The following is a 24,018-nucleotide window of genomic DNA, read 5'->3' on the forward strand; positions in this document are numbered from 1 at the left end:
AATTATTAAAAAATCATAATTCAAAACCACCCAACAAAAGTAGTTTGTTTTGCTTATCTCATTTTAAGTCAACTTCGCCACATCGCTTTTCATTTGGTTGTACATCCCATGTTTTCATTTTTGTTTTGTTGCTTCGTTACTGCCGAAGGTTAAACCATATTCCATTACACTGTTCAAGGTTTCTATACACTCAACTACTTTGTAACACATTATATATATTATATATATTAAACCTCAAATTCAACAATGGTTATAATGTTACAATTTCAAGTTAACTACATTGATAATATTATCATTACAAGCAAATACTATCAGATTATAACATGGCATTTTTCATATCGCATGTATTATCAGCCCTAGGTTCAATATCAGCCCAAGAGCCGCATGGCTCGAGGGCTGATATTGACCGAGGGCTGATAATACATGCGATATGAAAAATGGCATGTTATGATCTTTTTATCATATGCTTCAACAATGGAGAAAATAACAGATTCATTAATTGATCCTTTTACGTGTTTCCCAAATAGAAGTTTAAAGAGTGAAAAGTTCACGGACGTCGGACCCCAAATTTAGAACATTCGGTATGAAATTTTTCTATTATATGCCAACAGAGAAGAAACATATTCTAATATGGACGAATTGACAAAAATATAAATTTAATGAACACTGTTTGGAAAAGTCAACTTTTTTAAAGTAACTTTCTAAATTATGTTTGAAACTTTTAAAAATGCATTTATTCATTAATTTTGTATGTTATTTTTTGTGTGTGTTATTTTACACAATATACTTTCCAGTATCCAAATAATTGTTTTGTACACTACTTTGTAATGTTTTTCATAGAAAACGTAGCATTGGGGTGCATTTTCCGGAATTTGCCGAGTATCACCGGAATGCCATGCGATAACGTTACGGAAAGGCATGTGATAACAATCGAAGCATGTGATAAACTTTTCATATCAGCCCGCTAATGACCATATCGGAAAAATATGGAATTTACGTTGATTTAATGCTATTATCATACAGTAAAAATCATGTGTTATTTAGTCTAAGTATATGATAAATCAAAATATCCTATAAACTAAACATATCTAATACAATGCTACAACCGTTTAGTTAATTCACATGATTCAATACGGACAAATAAAAAAAAAATATATATTTTTAAAAACTGAAAATGAACGAGAATTAATATAACATGAGTATCATAAGTTCACTTTTGATATTCAACAGGAATGCGTATTGTACAAATAACATTACTCGTTATTTCTTTGAGAACTTGAGGATTTACTTTTTAGTGAGTCTCAAGTATAAAGTAGCTGTTCAGTTCAAATGCGATTGTGGAATAAAACCAAAAAAATCAAATATTGATGCACATAAGAATGTCATATTTTTCAGTATAAAAATCCTACAATAGCTGACAGTAATAAAAACAGCATATTTTGAGTAAGAATTGATGCAGCACTAATGTCGGGATCATACGAGATTTTGACAGTACGAGAATTAAGATCCTGAGTTGAACGGTAATTTTTTCCGATTAATGTTGTCCCAGAGGATTCTTGGTAACTGAGTCTGATCTTAGCCAACTGAAAAATAAAGGAGTAACGATAGTACAAATATACTTTATCATCATTGTCATTTTGCTTGTGTCAACTATTCAGACTCGGATTTCTTTCGAAAAGATGTTTACTGTACGTATTACTATGTGTTTGTTCATTCTACATTGACTAGATGTATCGGGGGAGGGTTGAGATCTCACAAAACATTTTCACAGAACTAGCACACTTTTTTGGCTAGGGAGCAGGGTGCTGGATTTCCTCGCTGTGTTGATGATCCATTGGTGGTCTTTGGCTGTTTTCTGTCCTATGGTCGGGTTGTGGTCTCTTTGACATTTTTTATTCTCAAATTTTATTTTAAATGATTTCTATCGATCAAATAAATAAATAACCTTTTTTCACCCGTTTTGTTTCACTGTGCGTATTTCTATGCGAGAAACAGCTTGTCCAAGAGCTTTTTATATTTGGTAGCATTGTATATCACGTGACTTGACCGCTCAATTCTATACTATAATTTTTGTCTTACTTACGTTTATAACTACATGTTTGTAAATCATTTATAAAAGTCATTTCTACTTAAAACAAACTTTTTGTAATAATTAGCAAATAATAAGAAACAAAAGTTACTTTGATTTCCGCATTAAGATGAACAGTCAAATATTGTTCTGTATCTTTAAAGCGCAAATAATGAAAACCTATCATAACTTACTTGAGCACTTGAGATTGCAATTTTCTCAGTGAAAACTGTCCACTGAACAACTTCGTTACACCCTGGTGTTGTTAAACCTCCACTGTATCTCACAAACAATGATGTATTAACATTTTGAAATATTGCGTTAATCACAGGCGGTGATGACAAAGTAGCGGTTTGATCTATAAAAAAACCAACAATATAATTAATTGAAGTTTTCTATCCCCAATTTTCATTCTTTACTCTTTACGTATATATCTTTACTTAATTGGCATATACAATAGTAAAGAGTACGTGTATCCAGTATCAAAAGATGAACATTGTATCTATAACATTAACAATACCAGTTTTATTACACCGAATACGCTTTACGAGATATTTTTTATTGTTTCTTTAATGATGCCGAGACCAAATATATTCGAAGATACACAAAATAATACAAACGTTATAGCGCTGGTTAAACTTAAAAGGACAAAAATAAAATAAAATTCGGACACCGGAATTAGACCTATTCATGTGGGGGATACATTGCTTAGTTTAAAATGATTACGATTTTTTTATACATTAAATTCGAATATAGGAATCTTAGCTATACACGTGGGAGAGCCATTCTTTTAAATAAAACAACATGTATAAGTTCATGCCAGAAGTTTGGCTGCTGCACGGTAATACCCTCGGGGTTTTACAGTCCACCAGCAGAGAAATCGACACAGTGATAGCAATACCCAATGCTGTTAGACTTATTTTACTAATTATTATACTTCATTTGGCTTTTTTTACTTTTTTTATATTCGAGCGTCACTAGTGGGCTTTTGTAGACTAAACGCGCATCTGGCCCAAATACAAAAGTTTAATCCAGGTAATGAGATGATGAGTTTACTTAATCAGTATATGAACAAAGCTTTCAGTAGAACAGTCGTGATTGTAAAGAAGTAAATTTATAAATAAGATTACATCAACCTGTAACGCCTTCTATCCTATCCACTTACATGAACAATAACAAGGATTGACGTGTAAAGGTTCTATACAAAAGTTCAGAATATATATCAATTGGATTCTGTTTCCAAATCGAGAATGCATTTTTAACAGATTTACCTTCCATAAGGTTTGAAGAGACAGTGAAAAGTAAAATAAAAAAATAGTCTGTTCTTACACAGGTTGTCCTTTGTAAAACAATTGCAGAAGGTGGTTTTTGACAATAGACTATCCAATAAATAAAATGTGAAGAGTCATTCAATTTGATTGGTTAAAACCTTTTTACATGGAGTAACCGCAATGTCGGCAAAAAGCTCCAGAGAGTTTCTTGATTATATAAACTAATCTCCAAATAAATTTTTCTGATTTTATTCTATTTTTTACTATTGTACAGTGAACATCACATGATAACTTTTGTTATTTGATAAAATTCCTACCTTTATTTGCAACGCTAGTTACTGCGTCAAGGAAGGGATCAAGGTTGGCGTTGTCTGATGGATACACCTGTAATGGTATAACACTTATATAATGGTATATCTTATCCAACTGCTAGTTGAAATTATAAAATGTCCTTGTATGCAAAATGAAAATTCAAAATATGCTACGATCTTTATCATATAGATTTTGAATTGACAATATAAGACAAAAAATAAAATAACAATTAAATGATGAATGATGAATGATATGTGCTGAAAATGTTTAGTAAATATGAAATAATTCATTTATCAACAAGAGAGATGCGAAAGATAGCAAAAGAACATTCGCACTCATAAGTCGAAAATAAACTGACAACGCCGTGGCAAAAATAAAGACAAAAAGACAAACAACAAATTACAAAACACATTATAGAAAAGATAAGACTTAGCATTAAAGAAAAGACCGAACAACTTGCGGAGGAGATATGTTTTTTTAATGTTTTATTATAACCCCGATTTATATTCCAGTTAATATATTCAATCTAGTTTTGAAGTTTATTTTTGCACAAGATCCGTTTCACATACGATACTTATATACTAATATTGACGATAGATAGATATATGAAGATGTGGTATGATTACCAATGAGACAATTCTCCATTCAAGTAACAATTTATGAAAAATTAACCATTATAGATCAAGGTATGGACTTCAACACGGAGCCATGGCTCACACCGAACAGCAAGCTATAAAGGGCCCCAAAATTACTAGTGTAAAACCAGTCAAACGGGAAAACCAACGGTCTAATCTATATAAAAACAAGAAACGAGAAACACTTATAAACCATGTAAACAGACGAAAACCACTGAACATCAGATTCCTGACTTAGGACAGGTGCAAACAATTGCAGCGGGATCAAACGTTTTAATGGTAGCAAACCTTCTCCCTTTTCTGAAACAATAGTATAACATCACAACATAGAAAGACACACTATTAACTATCAATTGTAAGACTTAACTCAATCAAAAAACGTAGGAACACAAATTAACAAACAATGAACGAATAAATTTGATCTGTGATACAATGCAAATACATAGTTAATAAAAATAAGGGTTGCATAATTTAGGTTAAAATAACCGCAACACACAATATCAGAAGATCATGAGGTTTCCTTTAAAAGTTCAGAAAGTTGCGAATAGTGGGTTTAGTATGGAATAGTTGAAGCGTTTAATTGTCCCCCAAACAGAGTTCATCTGACCTTGACCTCATATGAATTGTTCAAAGGTCAACAATTAAGTTTTCATGTTTTTCTCCGCCTCTGAGGTCAAATATATTTGGTGTTTGGGTTAATGGAATGTGTACTGCCCTCTGACGTTGTTTATATTACATTGATCTTATTTTCAGGATTTATTGTTTGGTTAACGTTTATTTAAGACCAAGATTTTTGCAGTGTCTGAAAATAATTAAAAGTACCTCGAAAAAAAATCCAAGGACAGCTAGTCCCTCTGCGGTTCCTGCTGCAGTACCAAGGTCACCTAATGACGCTTTGTAATGTACAAAATGAATCTGCAAAAAGATAGGTATATGTGTATGTTGTCTCTATTGTTTACCAAAATTTATGATCTCACTCCGGGTAATAGAGGGAACATAGTCAACACAAATGATAACTTCTGATTAGGGCGAATTATAAAGGTAAAGAATAATTACGATACTTAATTGCCTCAGAATTCATCTGAAATTTTATAACATTTTAAATTTAAAAAAACCTAATAATACCATAATTTATCGTTAGTGTATGTCGACTTAACATATAAACTGATGATTTGAGTTTCAATTGTAGTTATAACTATAACTTATACAACGTTTCTCTAATTAGAATTAACATCGTTAACCTTTGAAATTACATTCACATGAACTAATAGCTTTCTTACTTCAAGTGGAGACTGTTTTCCATCAACTGTGTGCTCGGATCCCGTTGAATCTGATGTTCCCCAGTGGAAATGAAACTGTGCTAAATTAAATGGTCCACCGTCTAGTCCTCCACCATTCAAAGTAACGGTGTCGTCTGCCATATCAACTTGAACTGAAGAATTGAGTAGTACCGCTTAGTCATATATTTGAAAATTTCAAGTCTAACATTATTTTTTTTTCAAATTTAAACAAGATTTTTGGCCTTTGTTAGTCTTGTAGGATTTATAGTTCTAGTTAATTTATATGTTTTGGAGTATTGAATGGCCTCCATTATAACTGAACTAGGGCACATTTTAGGACATCAATGGAACAGTCAAAGCTGTCTGAGGAAAAGTTGGCATGAATAAGTTATAAAAAGTAAATACAATTGTTGTATAATCTGAAATTCTTCGATCAGTGGTAACGTATCTGATGTGGTTTATCGTTACTTACTTGTATGTCCGTTATTCTTAATATTTCCATATTTGCTGGCATCATCATAGTTTGTAAGGGTAAACTCTCCAAGTGAAGTGTCGACCGTAGCTGACGAAAGAACTATGTTGATTGGTGACTGACTGGTCCCTGTAGCACAAACTCCATCTGTCCAATCTAAAATAACAAAATATGTATGTTAATAATTGGACAGCAAAATAAAAAAAAGCATGCAGGTATTCGTAGAAAATTAAAATTTTACTCGTTCATAATAACAAATAAATCTCTGCAACAACAGATTTAACATGCATAAACTTTATAATACTATCATAATTAAGGCGAATTAATTATTCTTATTCTATTTAAAGTATCATTTTTACTTTGAAATTCATAAGATAGAATTGAAAAAGAATATAACTGCTTACCATCTCCATTACTGTCATAATTATAACCTGTAATTATAAAATGTAAAATGTGAACATCAACTAGAAAGTTAGTCATGTAATAATTTATAATACTATAGAAAATACCAATTCTAGTCGTGCAAATTTAATTGGCTACATTGAGAGGTGACATAAAGGCTCATTTCCCCTGCAAAAACCCAATGGTAATTGATGTTGAAGTATACTTTAACTGTGTATTGAACTATTGGCTCACATTCCATGTCAATTGCATATATCCCCATCCCCTGACGACTCAGGGGATATAATAGAATTAATTAAGCGAGTCCCTATGAAAATTCAAAAGCATATATCGGGTGTAAAAACATCAAATAGTAAAATTATTTAGGAAAAGAACATTTTATCGTATTCAAAATCAGGGACTGCATTTTTTGTGTGTTTACTATGAAATTTTGTATTGTCTCCGATGAACTATAAAGTCTAAGGTAATGAGGATTTTTTTTGGAAATTTCAGAAGTATCGAAAAAATCAGAGATCCACGCATTGTATCATCACATATAAAATAAAACATAGAGTCTATGAGGAGCTTCGAAGGTTTTAACAATTTGCAAGAAACCGACTGTTAGTAATTTAGGAGAAGCATAGATTTTTATGACGAAAATGCCAAAGGTTTGTGAGAATGAAGATTTAGATTGAAAAAAACAACGTTTGAATTTGTTTAAATCTTACTATTAATTAATATATCACTTGGGTTATTATATTGCTAAATATATTTGAGATTTCTGAATCATGGAACTGCATATTCATTTCTTGTTTCTTTTAGTTCATGGAAACAATACCAATTCTGATGATAAGTAAAACAGTTAACATTATTTATTTTTTGAATGTTGGAACCTTGTTTACGACTTATCCAAAATCCAAATATTCCATTATGGCGGCTACACGTTCATTTTTATGTCTATATTGGTTTTAAATTGACAATCATACATTGATGAAAATATTTATTGTAGAAATTAATATCTATAATTACTGTCAAAAATAAGGTTCAATATTTATTTATCGTTTTAGATCATTTTGGTTTTCGTCGGACGAAAGTATTAAATATGATCAAAGACTGTTAGTCAATATGTAACGGTATATTGAAATACATTATAAAAATGTTGTATGAACTTGGGTGTATATTCTAGACATGGGGAAGATATAAAAATATAATATGGTTTCCACACTCCATACACAATGGTCCTCGCCCAACGCTTTTACTCCCTCGAAAAGTACATAAAAAGCATTCATCACCTGCTTTTGGAATCCACACATAGTAAAAAAAAGTCACGACAGTCTAAGAATTACAGAATAGACAACTATTCTGGTTTCAAAAAATCAAAGACTACGAAAACATGTCACTTCATATAGGTCAGCTAATTCGTGACGTTGACCGTAAAATATATATGTTTCAAAATATTCTGGTATCTTTTATTAAGACCGGTTTTTATGCAGTACAAAAGCTAACTAGCTGTGTTTGTTCTGCATTCAGAGAGGCTTCAATTGTAAAGTATGTATTTGAATAAGATTGTTAACCTTTAATGATAATTCATTGTTGCTTGTGATATAGAATACGTAAATATCACATGCTCTGATTGATTTGTAAATTATATATCTATAATAGTTGACATTGAAATACTTTTTTAATCGTTTTTATAAATTCTATTCAACTATGTTCAAGGTAAAGTGTACTTATCAAAATGAAGTCAGAATAAATGAGCCGTTTCAGTGAAATTAAACATTTTGGCATGTTGAAGGGGCATTAGCTGCGTTTTGAATTAAAATTAAAAATGGGGATTCTTTTTGTTTCAACATGTTTCAAAAGAGCCTGTGTCGCTCACCTTGGTATATGTGAATATTAAACAAAAGAAGCAGATAGATTCATGACAAAATTGTGTTTTGGTGATGGTGATGTGTTTGTACATCTTACTTTACTAAACATTCTTGCTGCTTACAATTATCTCTATCTATAATGAACTTGGCCCAGTAGTTTCTGTGGAAAATGTTAGTAAAAATTTACAAATTTTATGAAAATTGTTAAAAATTGACTATAAAGGCCAATAACTCCTTAGGGGGTCAATTGACCATTTTAGTCATGTTAACTTATTTGTATATCTTACTTTTCTAAACATTATTCCTGTTTACAGGTTATCTCTATCTAAAATAATATTCAAGATAATAACCAAAAACAGCAACATTTCCTTAAAATTACCAATTTAGGGGCAGCAACCCAACAACGGGTTGTCCGATTCATCTGAAAATTTAAGGGCAGATAGATGTTGACCTGATAAACAATTGTACCTCAGTCAGATTTGCTCTAAATGCTTTGGTTTTTGAGTTATAAGCCAAAAACTGCATTTTACCCCAATGTTCTATTTTTAGCCGTGGCGGCCATCTTGGTTGGATGGCCGGGTGACCGGACACATTTTTAAACTAAATACCCCAAAAATGATTGTGGCCAAGTTTGGATTAATTTGGCCCAGTAGTTTCAGAGGAGAAGATTTTTTGTAAAAGATTACTAAGATTTGCGAAAAATGGTAAAAAACTGACTATAAAGAGCAATAACTCCTAAAGGGGTCAACTGACCATTTCGGTCATGTTGACTTATTTGTAAATCTTACTTTGCTGAAAATTATTGCTGTTTACAGTTTATCTCTATCTATAATAATATTCAAGATAATAAACCAAAACAGTAAAATTTCCATAAAATTACCAATTCAGGGGCAGCAACCCAACAACGGGTTGTCTGATTCATCTGAAAAATTCAGGGCAGATAGATCTTGACCCTGATGAACAATTTAACCCGATGTCAGATTTGCTCTAAATGATTTGGTTTTTGAGTTATAAGCCAAAAACCGATTCTTACCCCTATGTTCTATTTTTAGCCATGGCGGCCATCTTGGTTGGTTGACCGGGTCACCGGACACATTTTTTAAACTAGATACACCAATGATGATTGTGGCCAAGTTTGGTAAAATTTGGCTTAGTAGTTTCAGAGGAGAAGATTTTTGTAAAAGTTAACGACGACGGACGCAGTACGACGACGGACAACGGACGCCGGACGCCAAGTGATGGGAAAAGCTCACTTGGCCCTGTAGGCCAGGTGAGCTAAAAAAGCGAAATTTTGAAATAACATTTTAACATAAGCAGTCCATTTGATCCAAATTTGTCAGAATTAGCCACAATAACATGATTGATGTATTATTGACTTGCAAGTCAATAATTTCGCCTTGTTTTTTGTAATTTGGACATAAGTTTATACGTTACAACTCAAATGTGAGAATTTCAGTCAAATTGATGAACACGAAATTGGCAGCTACTGTACCCTTGATTTCAAAATGATTTTCAAATTCAAATTCAAATATGGTGTTAGAGATTGCAAAATGGGGGTCAAGTTTAATATCTTCGATTTTCACTTCTACGGTTCAGGAGTTATGGTCCTTAAATTTTTTTTTAAATGCACTTTATGTCGTTTCTGTGTTTTAATCTATGAAACCTTCAACCATTGTTTCAACATCTTAATAATGACAAAATGGAGGTCAATTATAAATTAATGATTTTTCCTTTTGCAATTAGACTTATGGTCTTTGCTTATTTGGAAAATAAGCACAGAACGTTGCAGATCAAATTACCCTAAAAGAGCCTTCAAAATACAGAAATTTCAATTTTCTCACAATTTGACTGTTGATTTTCTTGCTTAAGATATGTTTGCAAGTACTGCGAAAAGAAAAAAATACAATAAACTACTGATTTATTGTGTATTAAAGATGTGGTTTGTCTTTTGGTCGATTGGCGATTTTTCCCATGGCTTTGTCTGTTTCTCGACTTATAGTGAGTTTGGATATCACTCTCGTATCTTCACTTTCTTTACGCAAGGCGTTGAATTTAAACGTAAATTCGTTATAACGTTTTCATATATGGTTAAATGCTACATGAGTGCTTCCAGGAAAAGTAAGCTGCAAATGTAAAAATGCATCATCAGTCAGCTAACGCATTACTTAGCTAATAAAAATGTTTAAGTGGTCAGAACATAAATTCAATCTTTATAGTAAATAATTTACCAGAATAATCATGTGATTTGTAATTGTACCCACTGTGGCATTTTAAATGAGTGGGCGATTCGCAGGTGATGCATGCACATGAGTAGATAGTTATCAAATGTACCAGGATTAAAATTAAGATTTAGTACGCCGACGGGCGTTTCGTCTACATAAGACTCATCAGTGACGCTCATATCGAAATATTTACAAAGCCAAACAAGTACAAAGTTGAAGAGCATTAAAGATCCAAAATTCCAAAAAGTTGTGCCAAATACGGCTAAGGTAATCTATGCCTGGAATAAGAAAGTCCTTAGTTTTTTTTCGAAAAATACAGAGTTTTGTAAACAGTAAATTTATAAAAATGACCACATTATTAATATTCATGTCAACATCGAAATGTTGACTACTGGGCTGGTAGAAACTGATTCCAGTCGACACATTACCCATTCTTATTACTATTTGAGTTCGTGCATTTTTGTTTGTTACCCTGATTTGTAGATCAATTAACTATTGTTGCATTAAATCACTTATCACCAGTATTTATATATATCACACATGTAGATATTATCATGACCCCCCCCCTTTTTATGTACATTTTATCACTTAACATACTATGCTGCTTATGAATTTGACATAACTGATTCTTAAGCTTAAAGCAAACCTTATTGATTATACTAAAAAAACACTTTCTGTTACAGGGATAAACAACCTAACGTAAACGTATTTGTATATTCAGCGTTTGCATTGATACGTTGCATTTACGAAAAATATTATAGTATTTGTTGTATTTCAATATATCTTGATTTAAACTTTTAACACACCCTACAAGTAAATATGTAAATGGTGTCCAATTTACAAATACAATTACAATGTCAGAGTACTATGTAAATGAATTGTATGCCAGTCTTTGAACTGGTCAATGGGTTACAATAGTTCTTTTGTATGATTCAAAAATAAATTATTGTATCTTTGCTCAGACCAGTTTTATGCAGTACAAAAGTTTAATACATGTCTTTGTTTTTGAATCTATTAAACCTTAAGAGGCTTTAATTTGAAGTATGTATTTAAGTTAAGTAGCTGACCCATGATATCCAAAAGATAAATGTATTATAGATTAAAAGTTGTTTATAATTTTTATTTTTATCTATTTATTGTTCATATTCAATTAAAAAATGATCAAGGTTAAACGTATTTCATTAGATTGAATTACAGTTTAGGAACCGTGTCACAGAAGTTCTAGTCTTTGTCAAGATGTACTCTTTAAGGAACACTAGCTACGAGATATATAAAAAATGTTAAATATGATTTGTTTTGTTAACTTATTAATGAAAGTGAAATACTGAAATATGAATTAGCTTTGAGCAGCCAGTATGGTTCAAATTGTCAAAAAAAAAGAGCTGAGAAACATTTATGATGACTTATTCATTGGCAAATGAATAATTCGACCTCATTGAATCATTATCAATGTGAATTTCAATTTAACCCGTTATGTAGAGATAGAAAATACACGAATAGTGCGCGTTGAGCTATCTAAGGTAAAAGAATTGAAAGTGAAACAAAGATAAATTATTTTATTGGTAGATTCGATCCATCAAATTCATTCTTTTACAGGTAAAAACGATGTTAAACATACATTTTTAATCTATAATATGAAATAAAACAGACCTAGAAAAAAGCAATTTCACGAGTTCGTTGTCTATTTTTACCAATATTTATGTTTATATTGCTTCTATGACCATCGGAGGTCTTCGGAGGTGAACTCGATAGTTACTTAGATGGATTCTAGACTTAAATACACACGAAACTAAACTACATATTATCGATCCCACGATCTCTAAATTGTTTATTTTAGACTTTTCGTAATTTGAATAAATGTTTTACACTGTCGTAAACCAAATATGAGTATTTCAGTCAAATCGGTGAACATGAATTTGACTTTAAATTTACAAATTACATAATAATCTATTTATGTCTTCAATTTATAAAAAAAAAAAAAATGTAAATAACATTGTAATACAATTAAAACGTTCTTGAAGCAGCTTTTCTCAAAACCAATCCATATATGTTCTGATAACATTAACAATTGGCTTTATATATATTTCAATTTAATACAAAAAAAAAAGTGAGCCGAGTTTGTTTTCTTAATGAATTAGCATGCAAGCATGAATTGACTAATAAATGAAGGACATTTCTTAATATATATTCGACAATGATTCTTAAGTTTTCATCTACATTTATTCTTTCCGTACGAAATATTTAATCACTTTTATTAAAAAAAATAAAAATGCAGGTTCTCACTTCTTTTGGTTTTAAAAAGTCTAAAGAAATGGGAAGACCATTTTGTATTAGTATTGTGTATAAAATGTATATTTTATTCCAAAACCATTAGTGTATAAGCCCGACCGTTGATGCGGCGGCTGTTACTTAGTTGTTAGTTTGGGTGGTTATGAATACTTGAATACTTTAGTCTTATATCGCTGTTTTTGTTTTTGGCCACAAATGTATGTTTCATTCGACTTACAAATTTTAAGTATTCCCTTTTTGTCTTTGACACTTTCTTAAAATCTTAATACAAATATACAGAAGTTAGTTTGCTTAAGGCTCATATAAACGAATATAACAAATCAACTATATATTCAGTGTTAAGATTCTGCAAATTGAGTCTACTTTTACCAAAGACGCGACTTCGAAAACGAACTTGAGTTTGTTTTCTCCTATTTTTGAGTGTGAATTCACATTACTATAAGACGTGTCACGGTACTTTTCTATCCCAAATTCATGTATTTGGTTTTGATGTTATATTGGTTATTCTCATCGGATTTTGTCTAATGCTTAGTCCGTTGCTGTGTGTGTTACATTTTAATGTTGTGTCGTTGTTCTCCTCTAATATTTAATGCGTTTCCCTCAGTTTTAGTTTGTTACCCCGATTTTGTTTTTGTCCATAGATGTATGAGATTTGAACAGCGGTATACAACTGTTGCCTTTATTGAGTAAAGTTAATTTGTCTTGAAAACGACAGACATTTTCCATACAAAAATAGAAGATCACAATAACAAGGGGTGGCCTGATAGGCTTTTCAAGGAAAAGGACTTTTGAATTATTTAATGTTCGGTTATTTCAGAAGCATATTTAACAATGGCAATGGTAGATTAATACAGATATTGTCTTAAAATTTTTGCAAATGCTTAGACTATGTGGGAAAAAACGTTTGTTACAAAAATATATCCTAATGTTAAAAAAATAAAAACCCCAAAAAACGAACAATTCGAACCAGTGATTTTGCATCAATATATGAAGCGTTTGTTGTTACTTTGTTGATTTTCATATTTTGATGCATAGTGGAAGGCTGGTACACTAGTGATGCCTAGATTGACATGTTATATTCTAATAAAGAAGATGCAAAGTAACGATACATCATAAGTCAACTAGCGCTCTACGTAGTTTAAGTAGTTAAGAGCTTATCAGAACAACGTAATTACAGTCATTATACAATCGCCAATGTCCCTTATACATTTACATCATATTGTATCAACCAATTAAAACATATTCTGTACAAAAAGACAGATACTTTTATTTAAACTCTATTCAGTGTAATTCAAATCGATATTTGACAGCAATGCTTGGTATACAAAGATCCAATGTCATAAAGGATCCGGAACAAAGTTTTTAAAAGACCGTCGCATACGATAAATTGAATTGTTTTAAGTCAGTATCTATTGGGACCACAATGTTCGTCATCTTTTTGACATGGCAAGAATCAAATTTTTTTTACAATCTATTGATGTAAGGATTTGCGTTTGCGGACTTGACTAGTTTCACGACATCAACGAACATGTGCACGTTTGTGTATTTGGATCACAACTAGTCCAAAATTTTGTCTTTGTGTCGAATTTGTGTTGGAAAATCCTATAACGCAGTGTCTGTGCAGAAACTTTTGTATACTAGCATCAGTGGTTGTATCAATGAGTTCATAATAAATCTAGTAGAATGAACAATGGGATACATCGATCTTGAACGGAATAACAGGGGCATTGCCCAACACTTCTAAGACGACACTGATTTCATTAATTTCATCACTGTCAAAGGCGTGAAATTGTTCATAGTGAACGTTGCAATGTTAGGAGACTTCAAATCGATAATATCCAGTCTGCAGACGATCGACGAGGTTGATACTTGTAGCAAGGTCCAATCTTTTCATAGAAATATTTCAAAATTGTAATGACAATCGCCTGTTTAGCATCCTAGTTTTATACGCGATAAATTCATAGGTGATTAAACTAGAAATAGTTATCAAAGGAACCAAGATTATAATTTAGTACGCCAGGTACGCGTTTCTTCTACATAAGACTCGTCAGTGACGCTCATATTAAACTATTTGTAAAGTCAAACAAGTACCAAGTTGAAGAGCATTGAGGCTCCAATATTCCAAAAAGTTGTGTCAAATACGGCTAAGGTAATCTATGCCTGGGATAAGAAAATCCTTAGTTTTTCGAAAAAAATCTAAAATTTTGTAAACAGGAAATTTATAAAAAAAGACCTCTTTCTTGATATTCATGTCAACACATAAGTGTTGACTACTGTGCTGGTGATACCCTCGGGGACGAAAAGCATGAATAGTTTTGTCAGCAAGGTAACTGTTCAATCTTTATTTTTTTATGTCTTTAAAAATACACTGGGGGAAATACTCATACAAGCATTTTGTAATTTAAAAGACACCACTGATATTTAACATGTTTTAGGTATGGTCAATTTTATCTTTAAAATAAATTGACCAATGCGTTTCTATTTTTGCAGAGTGTTAGTATACCATTCTGTTTGTTTGCTGTTTATTTAAACACTGCTTGTGTCTAATAGAAAATAAAGTTTGCTATCATATCAAAATGTAGAACTGATTGTTGTAAGTTTGCTTTGTCCTCTGTGCGTACATTAAAAGGCAACTGCTATAAAGTAGGATATCAAATACAAAGTATTTTTACTTCAAATTATTTGAATATTGAACTTTCGCTTAAACAATGTAACCTTTGAAATCAATATCATAGTATTTGTTATATTAATAATGCGTTTACGTTGTCAAAATATATGTTTGACTTATTATACACCATTTAAGTGAATCTACAATAGAGGATAATTTCAGAATACCATGTTAATAAATTGTGTGCGAAACTTACCAATGGTCACGGGGTTGAAATATAGATCGTATATGTAATCATAAAACATTTTTTTTCAAAAGATTCTTGTTTCTTTGTTAAGACCGGTTTTAATGCAGTACAAAGGTTGAATACATGTTTTTGTTACTTTTACAGAGACAAATAAAACAGTTAACCCCGGTTTTTATGCAGTCGACTAAAGTTGAATAAATGTTTTGTTAAGCATTTAGAGAGTAAAGATCGTGTTTAAATAAAATTACTAACCCCTAATATTAATGTATTGTCAACTGTGACAAAAAATGTATGTATCATATATATGTGATAGTCGTCATTAAGGTATTTATCTATCTATTCATTTTTTCATGTTGAATGTGATGATGATCAATGACAAAGGGTATAGATTATCAAGATCAATTTACTGTATATGTACCTGGTCAAAGTTTTTAGACTTGGACATGCTGAAATCATCAGAAAATAAAAAAAATAAAAAATACATTTATTTTTCTAATTTTTTAAAAGACTGAAAGAAGACTCATTATGTAAATGAACACTTAAGAAGAATACAAAAAAGATAAACTTTTTCATACAGTACCTATTTTCCAAGCTGATCCATAGATTTATCTGATAATTTTAAAAGTTGAATTAAGATAAATTTCCTTTTCAGTGACGTCAAGTATTTATAGACAATTACAGTTGGCCGAATTATTATTTTTGTTATTATAGTAATTATTGATATATTCCATTTTATAGTTGTTATATATCTTTCTGAAATAAACAGTTAACACTGCATGTACTCCATAATATATATATATATCAGAATTTCGTGTATATTTTAGCCTAGACGCCATCTCATTAACTTGGGAGATGACCACCGGAGGCGGCAGATTGTCATTCAACCCGATATAAACATGAACTTAAATATAAATAAATAGGGACCTCGTGCAATTGGATTTTTTTTGGTCTGTTTGGTTTAATGTTATATGTTAAATAAAAGGTAAATATAGATTTTACCTGTATAAGACTGATTTTTTTGTGTGGATCGAATCAGCCAAAGTAATGGTTCATCTTTGTTTCACTTTCAATATTGACATTCCTTTCCTTTTAATGGCTGACCACGATTACTACATGCGTACGCAATCTTTAGCTTTTGGGTTAAATTGAAGGTCACATGTATATAAATCCAATGAGGTCGAATTATTCACTTGCAAGTGAATGATTCATCAACAATGTTTCTTGAACCAAATTGGTTGCTAAAAACGATTTTTTATTTCATCATTTCACTTATATTAATTATTGAACCAAACACAATCATATTTTAATTTTTCATATCTCGTAGCTAGTGTCCCTTTAACTTATATGGTTGTTTTAAAAATTCGCGAAGCATGCATTAATTGATTAGTGTTGACCTTGTGTACCAGGTTAATGAGCTATAACTGTAAAGCTATATCATTGGGTAATTTGGCAACAACACACTCGTTTAAATAGATATCGCAGATCTCATCAAGGTATTGGTATCAATAAGTAAATGAGATACTAGTATAATGAAAGGACTTTGCAGTTATATATTATTATCTTTAAATTAGAAAAATTAGAAAAATGAAGACACCAGTAGGTTAACGTTATTCAAATCTCAGAAACAGCAGCAATAAGTTCGAAATACCATTAATGCCTCGATATGTCGCAAGAAGAAGAACAATAACAGTAAATCGCGGCGATATAACATTTTTTTGCTGAGGCGGAGTAAAGCAAATGCCAATCAATCAATCTATAGAAGGTGCTCTCCATCTTTTGGCTTAATACCTGTGAATTTCGTATCAAAGGTACGTGTTTAAACAACTGTGAAATAGAAAGTGACTGAACGGGTATACCTATATACACTAACGGTTCAAATCATTGACTGCAACGTAAGTCGTTAAAATATGCATTCATATTAAAAAATAACAACTAAGGATTAAAAGGTTCTTTGAGGTTATGTTTACGTCTTCCTTAAACATTGAACTATGGGAAATCAAAGTTGTCTTGCCTTAGTACAGACCATTATATTTTAGGGGGTAAGAGGGGTCTTGATTCCGAAATTCCGGGCTTAACAACACGAAATCCCGAGGTCCCCAATTTAGATAAATTCAAATTCCGAAATCCCGAAATTCGAAAAAAGAATTCCCGGATCCCGAAAGGGTCAATCCCGAAATCCCGAGCTTCAAAAACTTTATCCCGAAGTCCCGATAAAGGTCCTATCCCCCCTCATTTTACATTTTCGATATAATGTCGAAAAACAAGCGCATACAGTCAAATTATCAAACCAACTAATCGTAATCGGTGGTAGGACTTATTTCTGTGAACTGATTCATAGGTAGTACGAGTATGAGTTTACAAAGTTTTAGGAGTGAGGTGGTCTTTGATAGTGTTTACTCTGGAGCTATAATATATGTATTTATTAAGGGTAGCACAATACAAGGATTTTATGACTCCAACTCCCAAGTTTTAAATGCTGTAACTTTCTTAATAATGCTTGAAAATTTATAAAAGTGGTAGTTTTGGACAGCTAACAGATTACTCTTTCAAATTAATACAATGTTAGTATTATGCTACAATTATGTAACCAATTATAATGTTAACTGTGTCTAAAATATTTTTTTATCCACTTTCAAATGAAATTAGCTTCTGCTTAGGTATCCCTAGAGGGTTGATTTTATTATGTGTTGTTTCTATGGCCATTATTTACAAAATGGTGTCTCAGATTTCAGATAGAATGTATAGAACAAATTTTACACCTATTCAAACATTTTCTTCTTTTATGTGGTTAAGTTGTTTACACTAATTAGAGATTTATGAGAGCATGGAATACCATAATGACAATTTGAGACACCCTTTTGAAGCCCAAGATTTCGATAAAAAAAATTGTATAGTTAAAGAGATGATAGAGCTAAATTCATTCAAATGAGATTCAAATGAACTGACCCAGATTTGGCCACTAATTACATTATGATTGCATAATAAAAATATTGCAACCGTTTAAAAAATTAATCTTTTATCTATCTATATATACCTCTTTTATTATTTTCTATGCATTCATAAGAAAGTTACAGCATTTTAAAAGAGAGTGATTGGCAGTAAAAAAAATCTTTGTATTGTGTTACCTTCAATCTATTTGTAGTCTCTTTTTAATCAACTGAATAGTCCCAGTTGTCTCGTATATTACTGCATTGAAGTTGTGTTCTTTTTACATTTACATATGCTCATGTATTGCGGATTGTTTTGTTAAATACATTAATTTTGAATGGCATATTGAACAGGATTTAAAATTTTCTAAAATTCGTATGTTAAGAGTCTATACAATAATCTTACAACCAAATTATCAACAATTTTAAATAGTTTGGATTATATAAAAATATGTTTAGTGCTACATAAAGTTATTGCTATTATATACATAATTGCAAATTTCGCGTTTTAATAAAATTTTACATCGAAGGATGTCCTTACAACTCTGAATTAATTCAATCAGTTATAATTTGGTCAAATGTTAGAAAATACATCAACATTTTGTTCACAATTTTATGTATACGATTACATGTTTGTGAATCAATGATAGAAAAGATTAAAGGATTTTTAGAAAATGGTCCAGGTGTGAAATTTATCAAGGAAGTTAGGTTCGGCCTCTCTGAATTGGAGAAAACAATGAACTTAGCACACAATATCATCTAATAGTTAACCTGCTGCAAATAAGAAAACTCTGTTAATAGTTAATTAAAAAACAATTTAAACATATTGAAATAATCATTTCAGCTATTTAAACAATAGTTTATATTAACATAAATTTCATTCTAAATTTCTGTTGTTAGTAACCACAAAGCATATTCATGTTTCATTTTTGTAAACTAAAAGGATATCAACAAATTGTAATCTAACAAATCGTGGGTTAAATACCTATCTAAATTCATAAAAAATACATTTTCATATTATTTCAAAAATAATTATGATAAACATAATAACAATCTATAACTATATGTTAATCTAAATATGCAAAATGTAAATAGGAATGAAATTAATAACGATTACAGAAAAAAGACCGTGATAAAAAGTTATTGTTTCTAAAAAAAAAAACTGGTATTATTTAACTTTTGAACGCGGGAAAAGTTTATGATATTATTAAATGCCTTATTTGCTGCCCTTGCGTGTGTTATTAAAAATCTATAATTTATACTGATCAAAATATGCATACTGTAAGATACATATTTTGTTGAAGAAATGTTAGTAAATAGTAAAGAGAATTTAAAAAAAATTGTTATTGTTTCTTGAAAAAAAAAGAACTTTTGTATTAGTCAACTTGTGGGAAAAGTATATGTCATTATCAAAAGACTTACTTGCTCCCAATGCTTGTGTAATTAAAATAAGAAGAAAAAATAAATTTTGTAGTTCCATTTTCTTAAAAGTATTCCGAAGTAAATCTTGGTAATATTTGATCTATTACAATTTTTATATATCACACAGATATAAGTATAATCGTCAGCCGCACCAGCATAAATCGACCAGTGATTATGACGGTTTAAAATCCTTCGTTATATACTAGTGAAGCTTTCCCAAGGCTGTTACGCCTAATGGTTTTGGGTTCAAACGAATATGTGACCAACTACGTTGTTTTAACCCGATACTGGACACAATATTAAAGGTTTATATCATATTTTCTATACGACTTTTAAAAAAGACAAAGGCGATTATTTTGACCGTGACAAATTTAATGTTGTAAACATAGATATACCTTACTTTGGGTTGATACTTAAAAAATCTATAAGAAGGCTGAAAATTTCAACGTTCAATTTTTTTCGTGTCTCATTTGATTAATAAGTACTTATACCTATAAGTTCGTAGATTTTGAAGTTTTTAAACACTATGTTAATAACAATCATGATAGTATTGTTTTATTATCTCTTTCGAACCATATTAGCTGTCCTTTTGATGTATACCACACACCTTTTATTCGTTTCAATAAACTATTGAACTATTGTATCTGTTAAATTAATAAAAGGACATGTGGGGTACAGTATTTGCATAAAAGATAGGAAAAAGCGAAACAAATTTTGAGGGTTTCAACTAACAATCTTCCATTCGCTACTTTTTTCGGGAAAATATTTTGTTGTAAATATGTTACAACTACAGCCATAAAAATACAGCATTTAATCAACTTACACAAACCCAAATCTCAATAAAAATTGCCAAAGAACACGTATTCAAAGTGTCCTTTACATATGTAAAAACGCAACGGAATTTCTCGCACACTGTTGCACACAGTAAACATCCGCAAGTGCTTCATTTAAATAAGGTATGCACGATAAACACTTTTTTCATATAATTAATATATAAATAAGTATTCAATTCTATTAATTACATTTTTAAGTTAAACACATGAAACTAAGAGTTGTATCCAGTCAACTTACAAGTAAGTATCAAGTGCTTAGTTTGTTTTTTTCTATATACTACTTTATCATTGTCACGGATAGCACGTGCATTCATAGTTGTATCTTTTTATGCGAAAATAAGATCTGACGTTGAAGTGCCTTGCGATTGTTGTCATCATGACGCGTGGAGCAGGATCTGCTTACCCTTCCGGAACACCTGAGATCACCCCAGTTTTTGGTGGGGTTCGTGTTGCTCAGTTTAGTTTTCTATGTTGTGTTTTGTGTACTATTGTTCGTCTGTTGGTCTTTAAATTTACTTTTTGAACTATGGAGTTGTCAGTTTATTTTTGACTTACTAGTTTAAATGTCCCTCTTGTATCTTTCGCCTCTCTTTTGTCAGTTAATCATAATAACGGATTTTAATGTAATCTAATTATAACAGAATATCATACTCAAATGATAACTATTCGTACGTTATATTCCCTCTGATTTTTGAGACGTCCTCCACAAAGACGCTATTGGTTGCATGTTGCATCAAATAAATATAAGGTTTTGCATCTTAAATAACATTACAACACAAGATATAAGAGAACTCTTGAACTGACAAACATAATAAATTATAGACATGCATATTATATGCAATGCATGAAGAAACACAAGACATTTAATAGTTAACACATTTACAATTGTAACTCAAAAATGTCTAGTCATGCATAAAAGCATATAGAATTAAGTTACGCAGGCACATAATAAATCTGAACTATTTATAAACCTAAAATAAGCAAAACCTCAGAAGCAGAATATTTACTAAAAAGTAAGAATTTTGCTTTTTTATTAACCTGCAGATGTATTCATTTATGGATGAAAGTTAGACTAGAGAGAAAATATTGATGATATAGACTGATTCAATTAAAAGATTAACTCTTTGATGTTGAAGTCACATAACTGAATTGTGCATCGAAACCTTATTTTATAAGATTTTCGACTTTTTTTATACAAGAAATTATATGAATGATTTAAAATACATGAAAATCGAAATTTGGTGAGCTCTATAGATTTGACATTTATCAACGGTGCAAAAAAAAAGGAAATTGAAGTGCAATAAAATCGCGGTTTAACAAAAATTGTTGAACGGGTTATCGAGAAAATTTGATTTAAGGAAGATGTTGGTACAAATATAATTTGAAAAAAAAAACGTCGAAAATTTGTAAACTTAAGTTTTCAATGCACAATGCAATCAAGACCACATGCGTACTTACGCCTTTCGACATTGTTTGGGGTCTTTTTCGGCCTTTTATGACTCGCCTTGACGAACTTGCGGATGCAAGACTAGGGCGTACTGTTTCCGTTTTGTGGCTTTGTTAACATATGTATCCATTCAGATTAAGTTGTTGGTTACGATAATTTAAAAAACCTAGATTACATGTTTGTTACACGAAATGCAACAAACATCGGAAAAGTTAATCAACCAATCACTCTCATGGATAATATTTAAACGAAATGTTTGTACGTATATTTTTTTTATGTACACTGACTCATGAAAAATCATCTACTAAAAATATAAAGAAACTTTCACCGTGTAGAACGCCACATGCGGGGTGTCGGCTATGTTTGACATGGGGTGGCAATTTTGAAGCGACGAAAAAGTAAGAAGGTAAGTTCAAGCATCAAAATTTCTTATTTCTAGAACTCTCAGTACCATATAATGTATTGCACGGAATGAACCGCAACATAATCTATTTCCTGAAAGTAGAAGCAGTCGTTTTCAGTGCTCAGTTTTCTCAAACACCTCGCCCTAGTTTTCCGTGTTGCAGATTTTGAGGCTTTATATGCAAATTTTGGTATAAAAAACTACTTTACACATCTACCCTCCGTATCATTTATATAGAATTGTATTCCTCTAATTGACTTATACCAAATACCAGTTTCTTAGTTAAAATTAATTGGTTTTAAAACTGTTATTCATCAAAATATAAAGTGTCATTCGGGGTGTCAGATTTTGCGTCGCCAGGGGTAGAGGCTTGTCATGAAAAAAAGAATACAATTTCTTATAAATCGATCTCTATCTGATACTTTTTAATTCAAACACACCTACACAAATAGGAACATAAATGTAACAGAAAATCAACCTAGAAAAACACAGGTTACATAAAATTCTTCAAATTTTATTCAATTCCGGTTCGTTTAGAGATATGTATATAGTCAGAGTAGACCTTCAAAGTAGATATGATATGATAGATGTGTAACAGAAAACGGATAGTTCTAGCTGGGCGATTAGGAACGAAATAACTGTCTTGAATCATTTTTTCTTGTAAACCTTGAAAACTAAATATTTTAAGCCATTGTTTTACTATGTATTTTAAGCCATTGTTTTACTATGAATGAAATCAAAAGCACATGTTTTAAATGACCAAAAACAGGCAAAATGAAAAACCCTTATTTTGTCATGGTAAAGTAGATGTGAATGAAATCAAAAGCATATATTTTATAAGACCAAAAACAGGCAAAATGAAAAATCCTTGTTTTGTCATGGTAAAGTAGATGTGTTTGAAATAAAATGTATCATATGAAGACTAATTTACAAGCAAATATGTATTTTTTTTATGACAAGCCTCTACCCCTTGCGACGCAAAATCTGACACCCCGAGCGACACTTTATATTTTGATGAATGACAGTTTTAAAACCAATTAATTTTAACTAAGAAACTGGTATTTGGTATAAGTCAATGAGAGGAATACAATTCTATATAAATGATACGGAGGGTAGATGTGTAAAGTAGTTTTTTATACCGAAATTTGCATATAAAGCCTCAAAATCTGCAACACGGAAAACTAGGGCGAGGTGTTTGAGAAAACTGAGCACTGAAAACGACTGCTTCTGCTTTCAGGAAATAGATTATGTTGCGGTTCCTTCCGTGCAATACATTATATGGTACTGAGATTTCTAGAAATAAGAAATTTTGATGCTTGAACTTACCTTC

General features: G+C 31.1%; 1 protein-coding gene across 1 annotated transcript; it reads right to left on the reverse strand.

Moving 5' to 3' along the window:
- Positions 1-208: 208 nt before the first annotated feature.
- On the reverse strand, positions 209-20,198 carry LOC143073091 (carbonic anhydrase 1-like). Its single transcript, XM_076248367.1, has 8 exons — positions 20,006-20,198; positions 6,443-6,469; positions 6,039-6,194; positions 5,567-5,718; positions 5,109-5,201; positions 3,657-3,723; positions 2,263-2,426; positions 209-1,583 (listed from the first exon to the last, which is right to left on the reverse strand). The coding sequence occupies exons 1-8, from the start codon at positions 20,061-20,063 to the stop codon at positions 1,392-1,394; spliced, it is 909 nt and encodes a 302-aa protein (XP_076104482.1). The 5' UTR covers positions 20,064-20,198; the 3' UTR covers positions 209-1,391.
- Between the last annotated feature and the right edge of the window lie 3,820 nt (positions 20,199-24,018).

Source organism: Mytilus galloprovincialis, chromosome 1, assembly GCF_965363235.1.
Source record: "Mytilus galloprovincialis chromosome 1, xbMytGall1.hap1.1, whole genome shotgun sequence".
Classification (NCBI taxonomy): Eukaryota; Metazoa; Mollusca; class Bivalvia; order Mytilida; family Mytilidae; genus Mytilus; species Mytilus galloprovincialis.

Excerpts from the sequence above, each read along its gene's own strand:
- LOC143073091 (XM_076248367.1), bottom strand. The coding sequence starts at position 20,063 with ATGGAACTACAAAATTTATTTTTTCTTCTTATTTTAATTACACAAGCA. Across the intron at positions 6,470-20,005 it reads TACACAAGCATTGGGAGCAA|GTTATAATTATGACAGTAAT; the intron begins GTAAGTCTTTTG and ends TTATAATTACAG. Across the intron at positions 1,584-2,262 it reads TTGCAATCTCAAGTGCTCAA|TTGGCTAAGATCAGACTCAG; the intron begins GTAAGTTATGAT and ends TTTATTTTTCAG.